General features: G+C 53.9%; 2 protein-coding genes across 5 annotated transcripts; one reads left to right on the forward strand and one right to left on the reverse strand.

Annotated features, from left to right (window-relative positions):
* The first annotated feature begins 114 nt into the window (after nucleotides 1-114).
* VARS2 (valyl-tRNA synthetase 2, mitochondrial) lies at nucleotides 115-11,545 on the forward strand. 4 transcript variants are annotated; one of them, XM_057699229.1, is made up of 30 exons: nucleotides 115-237; nucleotides 725-952; nucleotides 1,088-1,169; nucleotides 1,286-1,386; nucleotides 1,680-1,801; nucleotides 1,916-1,982; nucleotides 2,076-2,173; nucleotides 2,778-2,859; nucleotides 3,029-3,148; nucleotides 3,597-3,708; nucleotides 4,436-4,524; nucleotides 5,043-5,133; nucleotides 5,342-5,469; nucleotides 5,587-5,690; nucleotides 5,875-5,956; nucleotides 6,252-6,328; nucleotides 6,411-6,486; nucleotides 6,773-6,878; nucleotides 7,101-7,171; nucleotides 7,300-7,425; nucleotides 7,631-7,735; nucleotides 7,893-7,961; nucleotides 8,085-8,163; nucleotides 8,283-8,410; nucleotides 8,543-8,695; nucleotides 9,460-9,666; nucleotides 10,357-10,468; nucleotides 10,612-10,787; nucleotides 10,950-11,078; nucleotides 11,192-11,545. In XM_057699229.1, the coding sequence occupies exons 2-30, from the start codon at nucleotides 752-754 to the stop codon at nucleotides 11,285-11,287; spliced, it is 3,189 nt and encodes a 1,062-aa protein (XP_057555212.1). In that variant the 5' UTR covers nucleotides 115-237; nucleotides 725-751; the 3' UTR covers nucleotides 11,288-11,545. The 4 variants fall into 4 exon arrangements, with proteins under 4 accessions (XP_057555212.1, XP_057555213.1, XP_057555214.1 ...); XM_057699230.1 differs by having other exon boundaries at nucleotides 120-952; XM_057699231.1 differs by having other exon boundaries at nucleotides 130-952; nucleotides 7,902-7,961.
* A 4,142-nt stretch (nucleotides 11,546-15,687) lies between these two features.
* Nucleotides 15,688-17,014, reverse strand: SFTA2 (surfactant associated 2). Its single transcript, XM_057700393.1, has 3 exons — nucleotides 16,637-17,014; nucleotides 16,301-16,389; nucleotides 15,688-16,162 (listed from the first exon to the last, which is right to left on the reverse strand). The coding sequence occupies exons 1-3, from the start codon at nucleotides 16,695-16,697 to the stop codon at nucleotides 16,076-16,078; spliced, it is 237 nt and encodes a 78-aa protein (XP_057556376.1). The 5' UTR covers nucleotides 16,698-17,014; the 3' UTR covers nucleotides 15,688-16,075.
* Between the last annotated feature and the right edge of the window lie 4,541 nt (nucleotides 17,015-21,555).

The following is a 21,555-nucleotide window of genomic DNA, read 5'->3' on the forward strand; positions in this document are numbered from 1 at the left end:
GCTTCCCCCTCTCCACCCAGAATGCGCTCCTCTCAGTGTCGACAGCCATTGGACCGGGAGGGGAAGGGGGTGGGGCCAAGGCCGGCTACCGCGCGTGCGCACGGGCGGGGCCCCGCCTCCCAGCGCCGAGGTGATCGCGAGTCACATTCCGGGGTCTGGTTCGCGGGTGCTCTAGCACTTGCCGCCGCCCCCGCCCCCCAGCCGCGGGGCACCCTGGGATAGCGGCGGGCTCACCGGGTGAGCGAGCGGCCGACCGGCCTTTGGGGAGGGGGAGGTGCTGCGGGGTCAGGACCCACGCGGTGGGACGGGAGGGAAGGCCTTGCAGCGTGCCGGCTTGGGGCAGTGCGGACGGCCTCTGGGCAGGCAGACAAATAGTGACCCTGGCGGGACTCCTTGCTGGCTCTTGGGAGCGCAGATGTCCATCATCCGCCAGAATCCCTGAGTCCTTTCCCCTCCTCTGTGTTCGCGGTCACCCCCACGTCGCAGATGAATAGGTTGGGGGCCTGAGACTCCTACCCTGTCCCGGAAGAGCCCTGGTAATTCCAGGACCCCGTCGACACCATGCACTGTAGTCCTCACAGAGGAAGGGTTGTGAGGGATGGGCTAGATAGTTAAAATAACACCACTGCTTGGGGGGACGCAGAGAATAAGGAAGAAGATGTGACTTTGGGTGTTCATAACTCCCTCACCCCCATACCCTCCTAATGTGCTCTATCTGGAACAGACCTTAGCCCCTTTCCCAGCACTCCCGATGCCTCATTTGCCTCTGGCCTCTTTTCGACCACCGCGTTGGGGGTTGAGGCCCTCACGGGGCCTCCCCAGGTCCCACCACCTTTCCACCCAGTCAGAGCCCGATGGATCAACCATCTCCCGGAGGAACCGTGAAGCCAAACAGAAGCGCCTGCGAGAGAAGCAGGCGGCGCTGGAAGCTGGAATAGCCCCAAAGAGCAAGGTTAGGGGTCAGATAGCTTGTCCCTTGGTTCTCTGAGAAATCTTGGGAGGGAGCTGGAGGAGAGACTGGCTGGATTCCAGATGCCTGGGGTATAACTGGAATTGCATCCCCTCTTCTGGTTCCTCCTCTCCTCAGTCACCTACAGAATCCAGTAAGGCCTGGGCCCCTAAGGAGATAGTGTTGTATGAAATCCCAACGGAACATGGTGAAAAGAAAGGTAACTAGGAAACTTGAAGGCCTTTTCCCTCACATTTTGGTTGTCCATTTGGTCTGCTGAAATGCAACCGAGGAACAAAATTCGAGAGTTAGTGGAGATTTCCTCTGTCTCCATAGATGTCTCCCGGCCCCTGCCTCCTGCATACAGCCCCCAATATGTTGAGGCTGCCTGGTACCCTTGGTGGGTGCGAGAGGGCTTCTTCAAACCAGAATATCAGGTTAGTACCTTGCAGGGAGGGGTGCTAAACGGTCCTCAGGACACAATGGCCCATGAAGTTGGTGGGCACGAGTCTGGAGCTCGTAGCCAGCCACACTGCAGAGCCTGCCAAAAAGCAGGGAGAACCTGTCTTCTCCCACTGGTGTCTCCAAGGTGTCCACAGGTTTTCCCCTTCCCTGTTATTTGCCCGACTCTTTCCTGCAGTTCTTTCTACCTTGGAGACACCAGAGGGTGCTATTTCCCCACGGAACATCCAGCCCTCTCTTGCCCTTTGACTTTTTTCTTTCCTTCTAGGCCAGGCTGCCCCAGGCCACAGGGAAGACCTTTTCCATGTGTATCCCACCTCCCAATGTCACGGGCTCCCTGCACATTGGGCATGCACTGACTGTGGCCATACAGGACGCCCTCGTGCGCTGGTGAGATGGAAACAGAGCTGCTTGAGTTCTTGGAGGGGAAGGAGAAAGTGGGAAGGAGTGAGGGTAAACAAACACGTAAGGCCAGGAATTCCCGCCAGGGTATTTCTCTTGCAGGCACCGGATGCGTGGGGATCAGGTGCTGTGGGTCCCTGGCTCAGATCATGCAGGGATTGCTACTCAAGTATGTCTTTTGCCACTTTTCCCTTTTCTTGGGTGAGAGATTTCTTCCCCCAAAGCAACCGGATTCTCTGTTTGCTCCCTCATCTTACTGTAGGTTGTGGTGGAGAAACAGCTGTGGAAGGAGCGAGGCGTGAGGAGACACGAGCTGAGCCGGGAAGACTTCCTTAGGGAGGTGTGGAAGTGGAAGGAGGAGTGAGTATGGTGGGCAAGGCTGGAGGGGCAGGTTGAGTCCTGGCTTCCTAGTCCCTCTCTCCTAACATGTAGTCAAGGCTTTTCCCATTCAGCCCTAATTTCCCATGGGGATGTAAGCTCTGAAGCCCCTTAGCATTTGGTGGGGTCTCCAAGCTGTGTGTGTGTGCTTGTGTATGTATTGTATACATTAAAATGTATACGTTTATATGTATGTGCATATATATATATGTGCATATGTGTATGTTTTTTCCTCCATTTATCCCATTTTCCCTTGCTTAGATTTCATCATCTCTCCTCAGCCATTCCCACTTTCCATCCACTTGAAATTACCCTCTTCCAGTTCTGTTATCACATGCCATCTTCTTTGTAAAACTTTCTTGGGTTTTCCACAAATCGGCTGCCCTTTCCCCTGTTACTGTAGAAATTGATGCTTCTTTCAGTGTCATAGAAAGCCCCACACTGGGTTTGTCTGTGTCCATTGGCTTCTAGAGGCTAGAACAATGCTCTACTCACTTCAGCACCCAGCATTGCTGGGGCTTCGCTGGGCCTGGTACATAGTTGGTGTTTGGGCCGTGTTTGCTGACCAAAACCTCTCTGAACACAGGAAAGGTGGAGAGATCTGTGAGCAGCTCCGGGCACTGGGGGCCTCCCTGGACTGGGACCGAGAGTGTTTTACCATGGATGCCGTGAGTGTTCTGTGCTGTGGTCCCGTGGGTGTCGGGGAGGTGTTTAGAGGTCTGTGCAGGGAGGCGGGTTGCTTTGTGTGTTGGGGGAGCAGGGAGGGATGCCTGGCTCCCTGAGTGGGGTGATGGGCTGAGAAGAAGCTGCTGGGTATGGACACTTAGGTCATCCTAGGGCTCCTCAGTGGCCGTGACAGAAGCTTTCGTGCGGCTCTACGAGGCCGGGTGGTTGTACCGGAGCCGGCAGCTCGTCAACTGGTCGTGTGCTTTACGCTCCGCCATCTCGGATATTGAGGTGAGGCAGAGAAAGACAGGTGGGTCTGTGAGAGCTCTGAGGCGGGGGGGAGAGCTCCGACTCTGGAGCCAGACTGCCTGGATTCACACCCGAGACCGGCCATCTCCCAGCTGTGTGGCTCCCGACGGGCCGTTAGCCTCTGTCAGCCTCAGTTTCCTCAGTCTGTAAATTAGGGGTGGTGGAAATGCCTGCGTCACGGGGGCTGTTGTGAGAATGCAACGAGAGCTGCTGGAAGGTGCTCGGCACAATACCTGTGCGTGGTTTAAGTGCTCGGTGAATATTTTCTATAACAGTGACTGCCCAAGGATTAGGTGAGGGAAGGGAGGTGGCTCCCAAATCCTCCAAGTGGGTTGCAGGGAGGCAGGGCCATGGATGAGTGGAGGTGGGAAGCCAGGTGTGATCCTTGCAGAAAGGCTGCTCTCTGACCCTGCTTCTTCCACGCCTCCAGGTGGAGAACCGGCCCCTTTCTGGCCGCACAGAGCTTCGGTTGCCCGGCTGCCCCACCCCTGTGTCTTTCGGCCTCCTCGTTTCCGTGGCCTTCCCCGTGGATGGAGAGCCTGGTGAGGGTAGTCCTCAGAAGGATCACCCACTTACCTCTGCTTCTCCTGTTTTCTCGAGCTCATATTGGGCTGATGGAGGGAACCCACCAGACTGTCTCCCACATGACCTGGTGGGAGGGACATAAGGAACCTTGGTCGTACTGTGTCCTCGTGAGCACTCACCCTGGGTATCCTGGGCCATGTAAGAAAAGTGCACGTGGTCACTACCCTGTGGGAGCTTAGCATCATTCTGCAGGAGGCTGCTACCCCTGAAAGAGACAAAAGATCAGTTCTGAAGTGTGGTTTGAACAGTAAGTGTTCCTGAGAGTTTGGAGAAGGGGAAGATAGATGAGCTGGAATAGTCAGAGGAGGTTTCTTCTACGAGGGGCTGCTGCTTGCCCCAAAGAATGCACATTATTTATGATCAGGGCACTGAGAACACCCAGTGTCCTCTGGGCACCAAGCAAGGATTCTAATCGTATTTCTTAACATTCTATTCTTGTCTCCCACGCAAGTTATTGAGGAATTCCGTAGCACCAGACGCCCCCTCAGGCCTCTGGTCATTAGCTTAGTGGAAACCCCAGGCTTCTACAGACACTGGTCCTAGCTTTCTCTAGTTACTCCTGGGGGCCTGCTCAACTTTGACCATCCCTGCCCCCTCCCTTTGCCAGTTCTCCTGGCTTTAGCTGTGTTAGGAGTGTGGGGTGAGGGCGAGGACCAACTTTAAGGTTTTGAATTTTGTCTTCAGATGCAGAGGTTGTGGTAGGAACCACGAGGCCAGAGACGTTGCCTGGAGACGTGGCTGTGGCCGTCCATCCCGATGACTCCCGATACACAGTAATACACAGCGCGCTCCCTGCCACCTGGCCTTCGCACCCCCACACTTTCTCTTCCCTTCCTTTTAGGATGGCAGCTCCTCCTCTCTGCTTCCTCTTCCTTTTCCTAAGATTTCCCTCATCTCGGTTCTCCAGTGGCTCTGAGTCTCCTCCCTTCTCTTCTGATGTTACAGTTCATCTCAGGGGCTGACAAACTATGTTCCGTGGGCCAGATCTACCCGCTGCCTGTTTTTGTACGAGTCACCCCCGTTCCCTCTGTATCATCTGCAGCTACATCACGTATTATCTAACTCTGCCGTGGTGGATGAGTAGAATTGTTTTACAGAGACTGAATTTGCCTCTTGGCTGGTAACGCTTAAAATATTTACATTCTGGCCCCTTCAGAAAGAGTTTACCAAGCCTTGCTCTAGCTCTTTACCTTCTGGTCTTCACCCTCACGTTCCCAGGGTTCTTGTGCCCGGCCCAGACCCTTCCACCCCCCACACGTGCCTGTCCTTGATCCCTCTCCCTTCCCTTCAGCATCTACGTGGGCGACAACTTCGTCATCCCTTGACGGGGCAGCTTCTTCCCCTTATCACAGACTGCGCTGTTCAGCCACACCTGGGCACAGGTGAGTGGGGGCAGGGGAGAGAGAGAAAGTCGGGGCTTCTGGGGGATCGGAGAGGGAACCAGGAAGAGGCAGGAAGTGGGGAAGGGTAGTCTCAGTGGAGTGTGGGGGATGAGAGGGAGGGACAGCGTAGCGTGGGTAATGACGATACATCTGGAAAAGCAAAAGCCAAGCTCAGGGTTCAGTGCTCACAGCAGTTCTGCTCCCCTAGGGGCAGTGAAGGTGACTCCAGCTCACAGCCCTGCCGATGCTGAGCTGGGGGCCCGACACAGCTTGAGCCCCTTGAGTGTCATCGCTGAGGATGGGACCATGACCTCCCTTTGCGGGGACTGGCTGCAGGTGGTACCAGCTCAGTGATACCCCATCCTTTGGGGGTCCCCTCTGCCCCATCTCCCCTCTCCTACTTTCTTGTTTTTCTAGCAGCCTTTAAGCTTTTCTTTTGCTGCTCTTCCCCAGGGTCTTCACCGATTTGTGGCCCGCGAAAAGATTCTGTCGGCGCTGAGGGAACGGGGCCTGTTCCGCGGCCTCCAGAACCACCCTATGGTGCTGCCCATTTGCAGGTAACCCCTTTTCACTCCTTTCCTTAGGACCAGCCCCAGATGGGACTGGATGAAGCTTAAGAGTGACCACAGGGTGAGCTGTGCACCCCTTATGCTAGAATATGAGCTCCGTGTCCATGTTGTTTGCTGCTGTACCCTCAGCCCTTGAGGACCTGGCATGTATTTGGTCCTGTGTCTCTTTCAGCCGATCTGGGGACGTGGTAGAATACCTACTGAAGAGCCAGTGGTTTGTCCGCTGCCGGGAAATGGGGGACCGAGCTGCCAAGGTGAGGCTGCAGTGTGAGGAGGGCCTGGGGCCTAGGCTGGGGGGCTCCCTGAGCAGTGGAATGAAGAAACAGGGAGGCTGGGGGCCCTCTGCGCTGCAGACCTCTCTGGCTGTGCTCTCTGAGAGGAGAGCTGTGGCCACGGAGGGCGGGTGCCCAGAAAGGTGCATCCTCACTCCAGCCCAGAATCTTCTCAGGAGGCTCGGGAGTTTCCTTCTGAGTTTCAGGACCGCTTCAGAGACCACTTGTCCCAGAGGTGCAGGTAGGGAAGCACCATCTAAAGGTCCTTTCCCTCCAGGCTGTGGAGTCCGGGGCTCTGGAGCTCAGTCCCTCCTTCCACCAGAAGAACTGGCAGCACTGGTTTTCCCACACTGGGTAAGGGGAAGGGGAGCTCTCAGCAGATGGGGAACTGGGCCCACTGATTATGCTAAGAAATCACTCGCGTCCTCTTCGGCAGGGACTGGTGTGTCTCCCGGCAGCTGTGGTGGGGCCATCAGATTCCAGCCTACCTGATTGTAGAGGAGCACGCAAAGGTTGGTAGGAGGAAGTAGAAGGGAGGGCTGGGTGTGGCCGAAAGAGCCTTAGCACAGGAGTCAGAGAACGTCCAGTGCCAGTCCCAGCTCCCTGCCTCTGCTGTGCTTCTGGTCTGGGTCATGTAAGCATCGTTGAGTGGTCAGAGCTCCTGAGCTGGTGATTCTCCATCTCACCACCAGAGGGTGCTGGCCATTCTCAGACCACCTGAGGACATGAAAACTCAGTGGTGTTTCACACCTGTCAGGTGCTGTTCTTCCTCTCTCCCCCCACCCCTTACTTCTGCAGGACGACGTGAAGGACTGCTGGGTGGTCGGGCGGACAGAGGCTGAGGCCAGAAAAGTAGCTGCAGAATTGACAGGGAGACCAGGAGCAGAGCTGACCCTGGAGAGGGGTGGGTGCCGGAGAGGGGTGGGGCGGACAGGGGAGGGCGTCTGGGTGTTTGAGGGAGCAGGTACTGAAGTGGAGAAGGTAGGGTCAGGAAAGCTGGGAATGGGACAGAGGGCTCGACCTGCTGGTCTCTGTGGGTGGGGTTGGGCTGGAAAGATGGGCAGCAGTGGGCTGAGGTTCTGAAGCTGAGGTTCCAATTGTTCCCGTTTCCCATTCTGTTTCCCAGACCCTGATGTCCTGGATACGTGGTTCTCCTCGGCTCTTTTCCCCTTTTCTGCCCTGGGCTGGCCCCAAGAGGTGAGGTGGGTTGAGAAGAAGTAAGTGAAGGTGGGGATGAGGAAGTGGACCCTAGGGCCCCCAGAGAGCCTCGAGAAGAGCTGGAGGCCCTGGGCTGGGGCCTCTCACTGCTGATCTTTTCCTTCTAGACCCCAGACCTGGCGCGTTTCTACCCACTGTCACTTTTGGAAACAGGCAGTGACCTCTTGCTGTTCTGGGTGGGCCGCATGGTCATGTTGGGGACCCAGCTCACAGGGCAGCTCCCCTTCGGCAAGGTAATGGCCGTTCGGTGCCCTGCTCCTCTGTGTGACTCCCCAGTCTTCCCCAAACCTTGTCCTCTATTCTAACCCCTAATGTGGGGTTTTCTGTGTTCCCAGTTCCTTTGTCCTGATTCACTTCCCAGCCTAACCCCTAAAGCCTGGAGGACAGCCAGGGGCCTCTCCAGGGGAAAGTTCTTCAGGCCCCCCTGTGTGCCCCCAGGTGCTTCTTCACTCCATGGTTCGGGACAGGCAGGGCCGGAAGATGAGCAAGTCGCTGGGGAATGTGCTGGACCCACGGGACATCATCAGTGGGGTGGAGCTGCAGGTCAGGATGAAGGGCCTGAAGAGGGATGGGGTTTTTAGGAGAGAGGAAGGGAGGGGAGGGGCCGGCAGGGAGGGCTGGAGCTGGGAGGGCCAGGAGGCGGGACCCTTGTAGGGGCAGGGTCTTCCACTGAGGCCAGTGAATTACTCACCCACCCCAGGTGCTGCAGGAAAAGCTGAGGGTTGGAAACTTGGACTCCGAAGAGCTGGTGATCGCGGCCGCAGCACAGGTGAGTTGCCAGTGTCTGACCCATCCCAGCCTCTAGCTCCTGGCCACCAGTTTCCTCTGCAACCCAGCTTTGGCCCTGCAGCCTCATAGGCAACTGCCACTCCTCTTCTCTTTCTGGTTGCAGAGAAAGGACTTCCCTCATGGGATCCCTGAGTGTGGGACAGATGCCCTGAGATTTGCCCTGTGCTCCCATGGGACCCTGGGTAAGCCCGGGTGAGGGCGGTGGGCAGCAGCCCCTGTGCAGCGGGTGGCGCAGGGCAGGGCCGGGGACTCCCCTTGCAGCCGTCACCAGTGCACCCTCCCTCCTGTCTCTCCCTCCCAGGGGGCGACTTGCACCTGTCTGTCTCTGAGGTCCTGAGCTTCAGACATTTCTGCAATAAGATCTGGAATGCCCTGCGCTTTATCCTGAATGCTCTTGGGGAGAAATTCATACCCCAGCCTGCAGAGGAGGTAAGAGGGGAAGAAGAGTTACTTGGGAGCCGGGTAGTCTGACATCTGAGGCTTGGAGGAGGCATCTGGAAGGAAAGGAGGCAGCAGAGTGGGAGTCGAGCTGTCCCACCCTGAAGCCCCTGCTACCCACAGCTGTCCCCCGCCTCCCCCATGGACGCCTGGATCCTCAGCTGCCTGGCCCGCACTGCCCAGGACTGCGAGCGGGGCTTCCTCACCCGCGAGCTCGCGCTCGTCACCCACGCCCTGCACCATTTCTGGCTCCACAACCTCTGTGATGTCTACTTGGTGAGTGAGGCAGGGTCCTTCCCCCTGCAGACCTGCTTCCTGTCCCCTGGCGGAGAGCTCTGAACTGGGTTCCTAATTCTTCCCTCAGGACAGGAAGAGAGATGAGACGGAGAAATCTCAGTTCCTCTCTTCCCTGGGACTGACCTGGGCAGTTCCCTGCCTGTCACCTGAGGAGAGAGGAGGAGGAGGGGAGATTTCTAGAAAACCGAGTCTGACAAAACAGGATTGGGAGGCAGATGGAGATTTTTTTTAGTCCCTGTAATGGCTGTGTTTGGATCCTGGGCAGGTTGGGAGCTGGGAGTGGACAGGGAGGAAGAGTAGTGGTCTTCAGACCAAGGGGCTCTCGCACAGGGAGGGCTTGTTAACCACGGAGTGTCAGGCCCACCCCCAGAGCAGCGCAGTCAGCAGGTTAGGGTTGGGTGGCGAGAATGTTCATTTCTCGTCCCAGGTGATGCTGACGCTGCTGGCTCAGGGCCACTGCCCTAGGGTTCTGTTTCTCAACTTTTTAAAAAATTTCCCTCTCTTTGATTAAAAAAAACTCAAACATCCCTGACAATTTTATTCCCCACCCACCCCTGAGAGTCGCTGGCCTAGATTTCCCCTTGTCACATGCTCCACACTGTGTCCGGGGGCCGTTGATGGTCTCAGAGGTGCTGGGTGTGCGTGCGCGAGTTTACCCACAGCATCCCTACTGGTAGGGCAGCGAGCTTGTGGAGGAAGGACGTGGCCGTGGCCGTCCCCTGACCCGTTGGCTTCCTCCCTAGGAGGCTGTGAAGCCGGTGCTGTTGCACGCGCCCCGCCCCCTGGGGCCTCCTCAGGTCCTGTTCTCCTGCGCTGACGTTGGTCTCCGCCTCCTGGCCCCGCTGATGCCCTTCCTGGCTGAAGAGCTCTGGCAGAGGCTGCCCCCCAGGCCTGGTGGCCCCCCCGCCCCGAGCATCTGTGTTGCCCCCTACCCCAGTGCCCGCAGCTTGGTGAGTCACATCCACGGTGCCCTGGGGTGGAACTACTGGTGAAGGCTCGGGGAGCAGTCTTCTAGAAGACTTGCTGCTGTGGGGTCATTGACAGTGGTGGTTTGTATTTTGCCGTGGAGTCTTTGGGAGGGTGGGTTGTTCCTGCAGGGCTGGGAGGACTCTAGGGTGTTGGGGGCAGTATTAGCAAGTGGTTAGAGTAGGGCGTTGTCACCAGACTGACATTAGCTGTGTGACTGTGTGTCGGTAACAGTACATGTCACGGTGGTGACGAGGATTAGTAGTTAGTAACAGGATATCCCCAAAATCTTAGTGCAGTTTTCAGCTTTAATAACTTGAGAGGGATAAAATTCTACCAACTCACCCAAGAATAGTTTTAAAGTTTAACTAAATTTCTTTTTTACTTACTTGAGTTGTGGATGACACCTCTTAAATTCTAGCTGATTTTGGCTGGTTGTCCTCTTCAGTCAGAGTGACTGAACAGGAATTAACCACCGGCCATCTAAGACCTTCTTAGATGACGCCCCACATTTTGTCATGTTCTGTCCCTTGAGCTGGTGAATTATGTGTGTGGTGGAGAGAGCAGACTGTTACTCTGAGCAGATGGGGGTGGGCAGGTGGAGGTTACAGACAGGGGAGTTGAGACCGAGTCTCCCAGGTGCCCGCTTATCGACTCTGGGTGCCCATCTCTAGGAGCACTGGCACCAGCCCGAGCTGGAGCGGCGCTTCTCCCGGGTCCAGGAGGCCGTGCAGGCACTGAGGGCTCTCCGCGCCACATACCAGCTCACCAAGGCCCGGCCCCGAGGTGAGGCAGGCCCTGGGCTCCTGAGTCCCTGCAGACAGGAGGGGCTGGTGGGGAAGATGGGGAGCCTGGAGGGCAGAGCCCAGAGGTAGGAGGTGCAGGATGAGGAGCTGATCCCCTGACCCTGAGTTTCCTTTCCTCCCCAGTGCTGCTGCAGAGCTCAGAGCCGGGAGAGCAGGGCCTCTTTGAGGACTTCCTGGAGCCCCTGGCCACCCTGGGCCACTGTGGGGCTGTGGGCCTTCTACCCCCCGGTGCAGCAGCTCCCTCGGGCTGGGCCCAGGCCCCTCTCAGTGACACCGTTCAGGTCTACATGGAGCTGCAGGTGATGAGAGGAGATTGGGGCCAGGGCAGGGGATGTTGAAAAGGGTATTGGGAGGAGGGCAAGGGGCGAGTTCTATAAAGGTGAGGAGGGGACTTAGAATGGGGAGAGGGCATGCTGGGTGGTCTGCAGATGTCTGAGCCTTCTCTCTCTGTTCTTCCGCAGGGCCTGGTAGACCCCCAGACCCACCTACCTCGGCTCGCTGCCCGAAGACACAAGTTGCAGAAGCAGCTTGATGGCCTCATAGCTCAGACCCCATCAGAGGGAGAGGCAGAGACTCAGAGACAGCAGAGGGTGAGGCTGGGGGAGGCCACCCAGGACGCCCAGCTCCCTGAGGGAATGTGGACTGGGGACCGGGGGTGGAGGAGGCCATGCCTCCATCCTCAGCGGCTTCTCTCCTTGCCCAGCTTTCTTCCCTCCAGTTGGAATTGTCAAAACTGGACAAGGCAGCCTCTCACCTCCGGCAGCTGATGGGTGTGTCTCCTGGCCCTGGGGAGCTCTGAGCTCTGACTCACCGTCCCTGGTGGCTTTCCTCCTTCCCAGACCCTCCTTTGAGAACAGATCTGGCAGCTGTCATGGTGTGATGGGGCCTCAGACCGTGTGGTCCAGCTCCCTCGTTTTGTCAATGAGGAAACAGACTGGCTTGGTCAGAGTGACTGGGTGTCCTCGAGACGCTCATGTTTTTGCCCCAGCCTCCCTCCTATGCAGTCCCACCTGGAAGTTTAGGAATGAGGAAATTCAGATAAACTTAAAAACCCAAACATGTCTGCTTGTGGTCTTTTTATCCCTCTTTCCCCCTAGTGGTGACCTTCCCAGCTCTTGGTTGTTCCCTGACACTTTGGTCTGGGAAAGAGGCAGGTGGCCTCTTAGCACTGGGCTCTGGGCCACAGCGGGAGTGCAGGTGCTGGGCAGGGCCTCCCTCATTGGAGGAAAGGGGAGCTCTGCAGTAGCGCCTGGGCACAGTGACCTGGCTTCCACCTACTTCCTGGACTTACTGACAATGGCCAACTTCTATAGGCCCTTCCTCCTCTGCTTCTCATCAAAAGGAAGCTTCCCTGCGTCTTGGCCTTATCTCTAAGGGTGCTGAGAGGACCGGGGACTTCCTGCAAGCCTAGAAGGGCTGCAGGCTGTCCTGGGGGTCGAGTTCCCTGTGCCCCGCTCCTGTGTACCTGAGACCACGCTGCCAGGGACACACCGCCCAGTCCCCGACTGGGGTACATACATGTGCAGACGCCCACCTAGCCCCCTCAAACACCTTGTCTCATTGGTGGGATTCAGGGGCCTGGCCCTTCCACACAAGTGACATTCCGCCCAGCAGCTCTGAGGAGCTCCTGTGTGTGGCAGGGCTGTCCTGGGCTGGGTCCTCTGTGGTGCATGTAATCCTCCAAGAGCCTCATGAGGTGGATGTTTGCTCCATTTTAGGGTTGAGGAAATCTGCTCAGGGAATAACAGTAACTAGTCCAAAGTGTCAGCTGGGAGTCAACCTAGTCAGTTAGGTGCAAGTTTTCTGCCTGCTGTAACCAAGCTTCAAAGATAATGGTGGCTAATCTATAAAAATATGGAATTGTTGTGTATTGCTGTACACCTGAATAATACTGTAAATCAGCTATACTTAAAAAATAATATAAAAATTGAAAGTTATTTTTAAAAAAAGATAATGGCTTAGACAGGATGGGTGTTTCTTTTGCTGGGCAGAAGTAGTGCAGGACTCTGCAACCAAGGGGCCCCCTACCCCTTTTGATCTTACTTTCCTGCCATTTTGATACACTCTTCCCAACTCTGGGTCTAAGATCTGCTCCCACCACTATATCCACATCCCACCCAGAGGGAAAGGAAAAGGAGAGAGTGAGCACCATTCTTTTTCCCTTCCCCCAGTTCAACAAGTATTTCTTGAGCACCTATTATATGCTGAGCCCTATTGTGGACCCTTAGATTCATCAGTGAGTGAAACAAAGATCTCTGCCCTTTTCGTACTTTCAGTCTAGCAGGGAGAGTCAGAAATAACACATGTAAATGAATAAACTGTGTGTCTGAAGATCCTAAACGCTGGGGAGAAAAGGACAGAGCAAGGGAAGGGGGCTCGGGTGCATGAGTGTGTTGGGGGGAGGCAGGCTGTCACATGAAGTGGGTCGGGCAGGACTCACTGTAAAGGTAAGATTTAAGTAAAGACGTGCAGGAGGTCTAGGAATTAGCCAAGTGGATGTCTGGGAGAAGAGTGTTCCAGGTAGAGGGAAGAGCCAGAGCAAAACACTAAGATGGGAGTGTACCTGGAGAGCTCAAAGAGTAGCAAGGAAGCAGGGGGTGGGGGGAGTGAGCTATGGGAGAAAGAGTGAGAGGTGAACTCAGGATGGTAAGGGGTGGGGTAGGGGTAGGGAAGGCTCAAGGCGATCATCTAGACCTGTGCTGTCCAAATGGTAGCCACTTGACTAATTTTTTTATATATTTATTTATGTACTGGCTGTGTTGGGTCTTCGTTGCTGCACACGGGCTTTCTCTAGTTGTGGTGAGCAGGGGCTCCTCATTGCCATGGCTTCTCTTGTTGCGGAGCACGGGCTCTAGGCATGTGGGCTTAGGAGTTGCAGCACATGGGCTCGATAGTTGTGGCTCACAGGCTTAGTTGCTCCAAGGCATGTGGGATCTTCCTGGAGCAGGGATCGAACCCATGTCCCCTGCATTGGCAGGCAGATTGTTAACCACGGCGCCACCTAGGAAGCCCTTGACTATCTAATTTAAATTAAACAAAACTGAACATTCAGTTTCTCAATCACACTAGCCACGTTTCAAGTATTTGATAGCCACATGTGGCTAGTGGCTACCACATTGGTCGATGCAGGTTATAAAATAAAACATTTCCATCATCATGAAAGGTTCCATTGGAAAGTGCTGGTCTAGGACCTTTTAGGACTTTATAAAGACTTTGTTTTCTGTCCTCTGGGAGAAGGGAAAGAAAAGGAAGTGTCTTTTCTTTCAAGGATATTACCAGGAAGTTGCATAATTCCTTTCTACTTGCAACCCATTGGACAGAACCTAATCACATTGCCATTCCTAGTTGCAAGGGAGGCTGGGGCATGTAACATAGTCAGCCATGGGTTCATCTAAATGTAAATGAGCCTAGTGCTCAGCTAATATTTACGTGACTATCCAAAAGGAGGGGAATGACTATTAGGGGACAATCAGCAGCCTCTGCCACTCCCAGGTCTGGTGAACCCCAAAGCATTCTTTTTACTGCCCTGCTGTGCCTTGAATCTGGGAAGAGAATTCTTTAAGAAAAGAATCTGGAAATCACAGCCCAGTGATCGCAGGCCCTGAGATCTAAGAACTAGGTTAAGAAGCAGTTAGTTTGGGAGTTTGGGACTGACATGTACACACTGCTGTATTTAACATAGATAACCAACAAGCACCTACAGTATAGCATACAGAACTCTGCTCAATATTCTGTGACAACCTAAATGGGAAAAGAATTTGCAAAAGAATAGATACATGTATATGTATGGCTGAATCACTTTGCTGTACACCTGAAACTAACACAACATTGTTCATCAACTGTACTCGAATATAAAATAAAAATTAAAAAGAAAGAAAGAAAGAAACAGCTATCTGTTCCTCCATCCTTTTGGAGATCCAGATGTTTAATCCTTCAACTTGTCTGGGGCCTATTCACCTAACTTATGGGTGTCATCTGCCACTGGTACAGGCTAGAGGACCAGTCATGAAATACTGGGGCCCTTTGAAGTCCCAAGCTACCTCTCCTCTGGCTAACAGTCCCAGGGCAGTTGTCAAGGAAACTAAAGGAATTGTGTTTTGTTATGCTTTCTCATCTTCAGGGATACTCCATATGGACCTGTTGCCTTCCCCTCCCTGCAAAAGAGTCAATCCCTAATTTCATACGCTGGTGATGGTGTGTGGCGGGGTTGGTAGGACAGGTACTGTGAAGAACAGGAGGCAATCATACAATACCCTCCACATGGTCAAGTCTGGGCTTCATGCTTGCATTTTGAGACAGCCGGTAAGACGTCAAGATCATCTTGAGTGTGGAGTCAGATGAGTACCTGCCTCAAGAAAAGCAGGAACTAGGAATTCCCTGACGGGCCAGTGGTTGGGACTCTGCACGTCTACTGCAGGGGGCCCAGGTTCCATCCCTGGTTGAGGAACTGGGATCCCACATGCTGTGCAGCCAAAAAAAACCAGGAGAAGGGGACTAGGACTTATATATGCTGGGGCCAGGTTTCCACTGTAATAACAATCCCTACCACCCAAGCCCACTTATCTGACAGGGACCTTGGCCAAGTGCCCTAGATAGCTTATCCATGTAGTCCTCAGACCAATCCTAGGAAGCAGACACTATCGTTATCCTCATTTTGTGGGTAAAGAAATGGAGGCTCTAAGAGAATAAGAAGTTCACCTAGGACTTAAGCGTGGGCCTGTGGGACTACACGTTCCCATAGTTCCCAGCACAAGCTCTGTGAGTACCATCCTCTTCTCCCCACCACTTCTGCCAGGCTGGCCATCCTCTCACAAGCTGAACCCTTCATCTCTTACCTGAACTGCCCCCCACCCCACCTCCTACCCTGACTGACCTATGTGGATCCCTGGGTCAGGGGGCCCGTATCCTGGGGGTGTTCTGCTCACATCCCTGTCTGAGGTTCCTGAGCCCCCAGCCCCTCAGCTTAAGCAAGGGGAGATGCAATTAAAACCTTTCTTAAGCCAAGGCCTTTGTCTGGTGTCAGACCTCTCCACTGCTAATGGGCCTTAGGTGAGTGACTTACCATCTCTAAGCCTCAAATTCCTCATCTGTAAAATCGGATAATGAGACCTATTATGCTACCTGCGAGGTTGCTGTAAGCACTGAAATAGGAAAGCCTCATGTCAGGAACAAAGCAGGAATTCAGTAAATGTTCCTTTCCTTTATTCCCAGGTGTTCTGAAGAGCTCAACTTGAAGTATGTGTTCACACGCATGTATATGTGTGTGTAGCACGCGCGCGCGCGTGTGTGTGTGTCCCCAAACAGTTAATTCCCCAGATTCCTTCTAGGCCTTTGACAGTGGTGTTAGGGGAGAGAGCGTCCACCCCAGAAACCCTCTGCTTAATAAGGGACAGTCAGAGACTTGAGTGTCCAATTCCCTTGTCCTGCCGGCCCCTCTGTTCATGAACCCACAAAGTCAAGTCATTGAACTCAGCATATTTACTGCCACTCAGCAGTGTGAGGGCCTGTTGGGAGACGGGGTCAGGCATTGCACCTGCACCCCAGGGATGGAATGCCCCAGCCAAGACGGGCACAGCTTCAACTGCTCTCAGACTTTGCAGGTGATGCGGTGTAAGGATCTCGCATGATGCAGAGTGACAGTGGTCCCTGATGGGAGATGGAGGAGGAAGCAGAGCTGAGGGAGAGAAGGAGTTAGAGGACAAGGCTTGAGATGGCTCTCACTCACACCCCGGAGACAGCCAGAGGCCCAAACCGACTCAGGAATGCACTGCGAGTTCACACAGCCCCATCCTTTTCCCTTCCAAAGGGCTACCTTCTCCAGCAGTCCCAGGAAGCTGGAATCATAGGAGGAATTTGCCAGAAAGGAGTCCTTCAGCTTCAGTTGCAAAGTCATTCCTGGCCCTAGGGATCCAAAAGCACAGCTTAGGACCCAGCCACCAGGGCCAGATTCCCTCAGAGATGCAGGCACCGCCTCTTGTCCCACCCCCACCCAAGTTCCTCTTCCCTGACAATGCCTTTCCAGACCCTCTCACTGCAGGAGTTCAGCCCTGAATCCTCAGGAGCTCAGGACTAGGGAGCCTCCATCTCTCTCACTCCCTTTCTCAGCCTTTGTCTTGGGGACCCGGGTGTCTAGCCCTCCAGACCTTACCTGTTGCCTGTGAGCTGGCGAGGAGGGTCAGGAGGAGGAGGAGGGGCAGCCCAGGCCCCATCGGGACTCTGTTGTTGCTGGCTTCTCAGATGGACAGACGAGACATCTGAAGGCCGGCTGGCCTCTCCTTACCTGGCCTGCCTTCCTACTCCCCACTCAATCCTTAGCACAGGTGCCTGTGGGGAGAAGGAGGGGGAAGCTAGGTAACTGGATTTTCCAGTTCTCTCAATATGGCTCTGAGAACCCAGGAGAGGGCCATTCACTGGGCTGTTGGGGAAATAGAGGGTGGTCAGCTTTCCTCAATCCTGTGCCTCACTTCTCCCCCACGTCTTGAGGCTTGAGGGGGTGGGGTGCCTGGTCTCACAGAGAGGGCAGGTGAGGAGGTGTCCCTTCATGCAGGTGTCTGGGCCCCACCCAAGCCTGGGCCTCTCATTGCTCTTTAGGGATTAATTATTAACTGCAATTAATTTCCATCATCCATGCCACCTAAGGGCTCAGGAATGTGGGCCCAAAAGGGAGGGCTGGATTAGGACAAGTTCTTCCCAAACCCAGGTGTTCTGCTCTACCAGCCACAGTGGCTTTCTAGGTGAGAAATCTGGATAAGGGGGAACATTCATCTTTGAATATTTTGTTTTAGTTGCTCTAAAATATCCCAGCTACTTAGGCGGAGACACAAATTTCATCAAATATCTCCCCACCCTCTGCCTTGTGCACGCATGGCAAAGGGGATTCCCCCATCCTCCCAGCCAATACCATTTCACAAGGCACTCAGATTGGCAAACACAAGGAGAGATTTGTAAAGGGAATTTGGAGCCCATCTAGTTTACACCCTTTCTTTAAAAACTGGGAAACTAAGACTCAAAGAGGGTAAATGACATATTAAGGTCATACAGTAAGTCAGTAGCAGAGAGATTAGAACCCATATGTCAATATGCCAGCCACAGGAATAAGCTCAACAGATTGACAAACTAGTCACGTAAACCTTCTAGAACAAAGGTACATGCCCTTCGTCTTCTTAGCTGCCTCCCTTTTCATCTTCTCCCTCTTCCCCCCAAAACCAATGGGCCCCTGTACAGAAGAATGGAGGCAGAGAGGGTACTGGGCAGAGTCAGGGAGAAAAGCCAAAAGCAGGACCAGGGAAATGGAGAGATGGAGGGAGACACCATCTATACCATAAATGTAAATGAAGTGCCTTCTAGGGACTCCCAGACTTGTACTGGAGAGCAGGAAGCCCAGAGTGGGAAGAATTAATGGCCAAAAAGATCAGCAGACATAGGAGGTAAGAGCAGGGGTGAGAAGGTGGGAACACAGAGAGATGCTTTGGGGCATCCGAGTCCTCTTAAGAGGAGAGTGGGGACTTCCCTGGTGGCAGAGTGGTTAAGAATCCGCCTGCCAGTGCAGGGGACACAGGTTCGATCCCTGGTTCAGGAAGATCCCACATGCTGTAGAGCAACTAAGCCCATGCGCCACAACTACTGAGCCCATGTGCTGCAACCACGGAAGCCCGCGCACCTAGAGCCTGTGCTCCACAACAAGAGAGGCCACTGCAATGAGAAGCCCACACAGTGCAGCTAAGAGTAGCTCCTGCTCGCCACAACTAGAGAAAGCCTGCACACAGCAACAAAGACCCAACGCAGCCAAAATTAAAAAAATAATTAATTAATTAAAAAGAAAGAAGAGAGTGGGGGCATGCCCAGCTGGTGCTCCTCTTCCCATGTAATCCTAGCTGAGGCTGCTGTGTGCTAGGCACCTTAGAAACATTATTTCCTTTAATGCTTATTATGGCCCTTTGAAGTAGGTACTATATTACCCCAGTCTTAGGGGTGAAGAAACAAAGGCTTCGATAGGTCACGTGACTTGCCCAAGGCGGCACAACTTGGAAGCGGTGGATTCCAGCACAGTGAACTTGCTCATTGCACTGTCCCTGAACATGATGATTGTCTCGCCAGCTGTCCCTCTTCTCCCGTCACCGCTTCTCTTCCAAAGGAATGGAAAGCTCTGCGGGCTGCAGCCATTATGAACGAGGACGTCTCAGGTGTTCACCCTCCTGCTCTGCCCTGGGCTCTCCTGAGAGTCAGATGCAGTCCCGGCGGTGACGTTCTCCACCCACACCCGGATCCCAAATCCTGCTTCTCACCCCCAATGGTTGTACTTTTAGGAGCAAGAGGACCTTGGGATAGGACACCTGGGTCTCTTCCTGTCAAAGAGGGTTAGGTCCCTAACCTGGAAAGGACTCCCCTAAAGGGCTCTCAGGCTCTTACTCACTCTCTTCCTCACCCAGTGCTTCCGGCAATCAGGCTGCGACAGGTTAATCCCCTAGGGACAGCTTGGTGGCCCCCTCCCTGGAGCTGGAGATCCTGGTGTTGATGGAGGCCCCGGCACACCTGGCTCTCCCAAGACTTATAACAGGGCCTCAAAGCCTTTAAAGAGCCAGGGAGACAGTCCTGGAAGCGCACCTCAGCAGGCATCATGGACGCCACATTGGTGCTGCTCTTGGGCCTGCAGGCCTTGGCTGGCTATGGTGAGCACCTGGACTATGATATGAGGCACTGGGGTCAAGATGTGGTCTCTGAACCCATGGAGATGGCCAACTCTTCTAACACCATCTTATCATCTTTCTTCTTCTCCCAACAGCTCAGCTGATCCCATCAGGGACCTCTAACTCTGGAGGCATCCCCATCGCCTCTGGGGATGTCTCTGCTGGTCTCCCCACCATCTCTGCAGGTCTCCCCACTGCCTCTGCTGGTCTCCCCACCGCCTCTGCTGGGCTCCCCACCGCCTCTGCTGGGCCCCCCACTGTCTCTGCTGGTCTCCCCACCATCTCTACGAGTTTCTCAACAGTTTCTTCAACATCTGGGGCTTTGCCCAGAATTTAGGTCTGATGATTTGGGGGAACACATCAGGAGTGGTATCAATGTTGCCAGGTGATATTTCTGTTGCTCAATCCGTCTCTTTGGCTTGGCCCGTAACTCTGGGTGGGGGCTTCCTGTGCTCAGCCATGACTAAGTTGTTAGTTCCCCAGAACCTCACTGAAGCAGTGTCCTGGCCTTGGTGGCTATACAAAGGCCCCCTTCTGCTTTTCAACCTACCAACTTTTCTCTTAGTGTCTTTTGTATTCTGCCTAAGACTTTTTTTTGCACACCTCAAGGTCTTGAAAATATTCTCCTACTCATTCTTCCAGAATCTTTATTATTTTAGCTTTCAAATTTAAGCCAAGGATGTATCTCAGATTAATTTCTGCATATAGGGTGAGGCAGGGGTCAGGGTTCCTTTTCTCCCCTTATGGATAACCAATTGCTTCAGAACCATTCATTTCAAAGACGCCCCCCCCCCCCACCATTGAAATGTGAGTTCCTTTCTTAAAAGTCAAGTCACCATGTATGTGTGGGTCTATTTCTGGGCTCTCTTCTGTTCTTTCTATTCTTACTCTGGTGCCAAAGCCCTTAATGTCTGCAGCTTTGCAGCAAGACTTGAGATCTGGTAGTGTAAGTCTTCCACTTTTGTTTTTCTTTAAGACTGCCTTAGCTATTCTCAGTCCTTTCATTTTCATTAAATCAGTTTATCAATTTCTACCAAAAACTTGCTAGGATTTCAATTGAGGAGGCACTGGATGAAATTTCTGCTTCTGTTCTCACTCAGATCTCCTCTAGTTGTTTTCCCCTCTGCCCTTCTAGGATCTGTCTCCCCCATAACAGCCCCTGGAGCTGCTCCACCTGTGCCTGTGACTTCCACACCGAGTGCGACTGTCTCAGGAAGTTCCAATCCCACCACAGCTGGAGCGGCCACCACATCCCCTGGTCTCAGCGTCCCGACCAGTGAGGCGCTCTTGTTTGCATTGGGTCATCGACCTGCAGGCACCTCCGCTCCTGGAGAGGAGTGTAGGGACAGGCATTAGGGCCTGCTTTCAACTGTGTTTTGAGTACGTCTGAGGATGTCTCCACTTCTTAAAAGGGTTTCAGTTCCCCTTCAAGCCTCTGGTCAGACCAGCAGCCAGACGTCTGGTTACTTGATTGCTTACTCAAAAGGTTTTCAACTTTATTCCTTGTGGCCCAATCTGTCTTTCCAGGGCAACAAGCATCCCCTACAGAGATCCTGTCCTCCCTCTTCCCTCTGTCCCTGCCCCCCTCCCCTTCAATCCTAGTCTCCCCACCAGGCAGTCTGAGGGCAGGAAATAAGTGGAGGGAAAACAGGACAACCAGCTCTGGCTCCTCCTAGAGATCAGTCAGGGTGGGGTGGTGGGGAAGACAGGGGGCTCAGGAGGAGAGAGGCCCACCCGGGGACCCTCACAGTGCAGAGACACTGCAGATGGAGAGAGACATGGACAACAGAGCCTGCGATACGGAGGAAGGTTCAGAAAGACAGAGAGACATAGATGTCAGTGAGGATGTTAGAGACTGACAGACACATCTGCAGGTGTCGGAGAAGAGGTGACTGGGGCTTGGCGTGAAGCCCTTTAAAATCCCCTCCACTGAGATTCTGTTCCCAAGATGACAAGACAGAACTAGAGAAACTTGGTCTTAGAGTCACATAGACGTCAGAGTCACCGAAGGAAAGATGGAAGGTTACGGAGGGCAGTGGGGAGTCAGGGGATTGAGGTCCCACCTGCCTTGGTCACTGTCCCCCTCTGCTCCTCAAGCCTGAAGCCACAGGAGAAGGGCTCTGTCCCTGACTGGGCCATCGTGTTGGTCACTCTCACTTTGTGGCAGCAATTGTCAGTCTGCTGTATGGTGTCAAAAAGGTGAGTGGAGACTTCCCTGGTGGTCCAGTGGTTAAGACTTCACCTTCCAGTGCAGGGGGTGTGGGTTCGATCCCTGTTTGGGGACCTAAGATCCCATATGCCTCATGGCCAGAAAACCAAAACATAAAACTGAAGCAATATTGTAACAAATTAAAGACTTTAAAAATAGTTCACATCAAAA

The sequence above is a fragment of the Hippopotamus amphibius genome, chromosome 11 (genome assembly GCF_030028045.1).
Source record: "Hippopotamus amphibius kiboko isolate mHipAmp2 chromosome 11, mHipAmp2.hap2, whole genome shotgun sequence".
NCBI lineage: Eukaryota > Metazoa > Chordata > Mammalia > Artiodactyla > Hippopotamidae > Hippopotamus > Hippopotamus amphibius.

Bases quoted from the DNA above. Each gene is read 5' to 3' on its own strand.
- SFTA2 (XM_057700393.1), bottom strand. From the start codon at position 16,697: ATGGGGCCTGGGCTGCCCCTCCTCCTCCTCCTGACCCTCCTCGCCAGC. The intron at 16,390-16,636 runs GTAAGGTCTGGA...TTGGATCCCTAG, and splicing joins CGCCAGCTCACAGGCAACAG to GGCCAGGAATGACTTTGCAA. The intron at 16,163-16,300 runs GTAGCCCTTTGG...TCTCTCCCTCAG, and splicing joins TCCTGGGACTGCTGGAGAAG to CTCTGCTTCCTCCTCCATCT.
- VARS2 (XM_057699229.1), top strand. From the start codon at position 752: ATGCCTCATTTGCCTCTGGCCTCTTTTCGACCACCGCGTTGGGGGTTG. The intron at 7,736-7,892 runs GTCAGGATGAAG...CACCCACCCCAG, and splicing joins TCAGTGGGGTGGAGCTGCAG to GTGCTGCAGGAAAAGCTGAG. The intron at 10,788-10,949 runs GTGATGAGAGGA...GTTCTTCCGCAG, and splicing joins AGGTCTACATGGAGCTGCAG to GGCCTGGTAGACCCCCAGAC.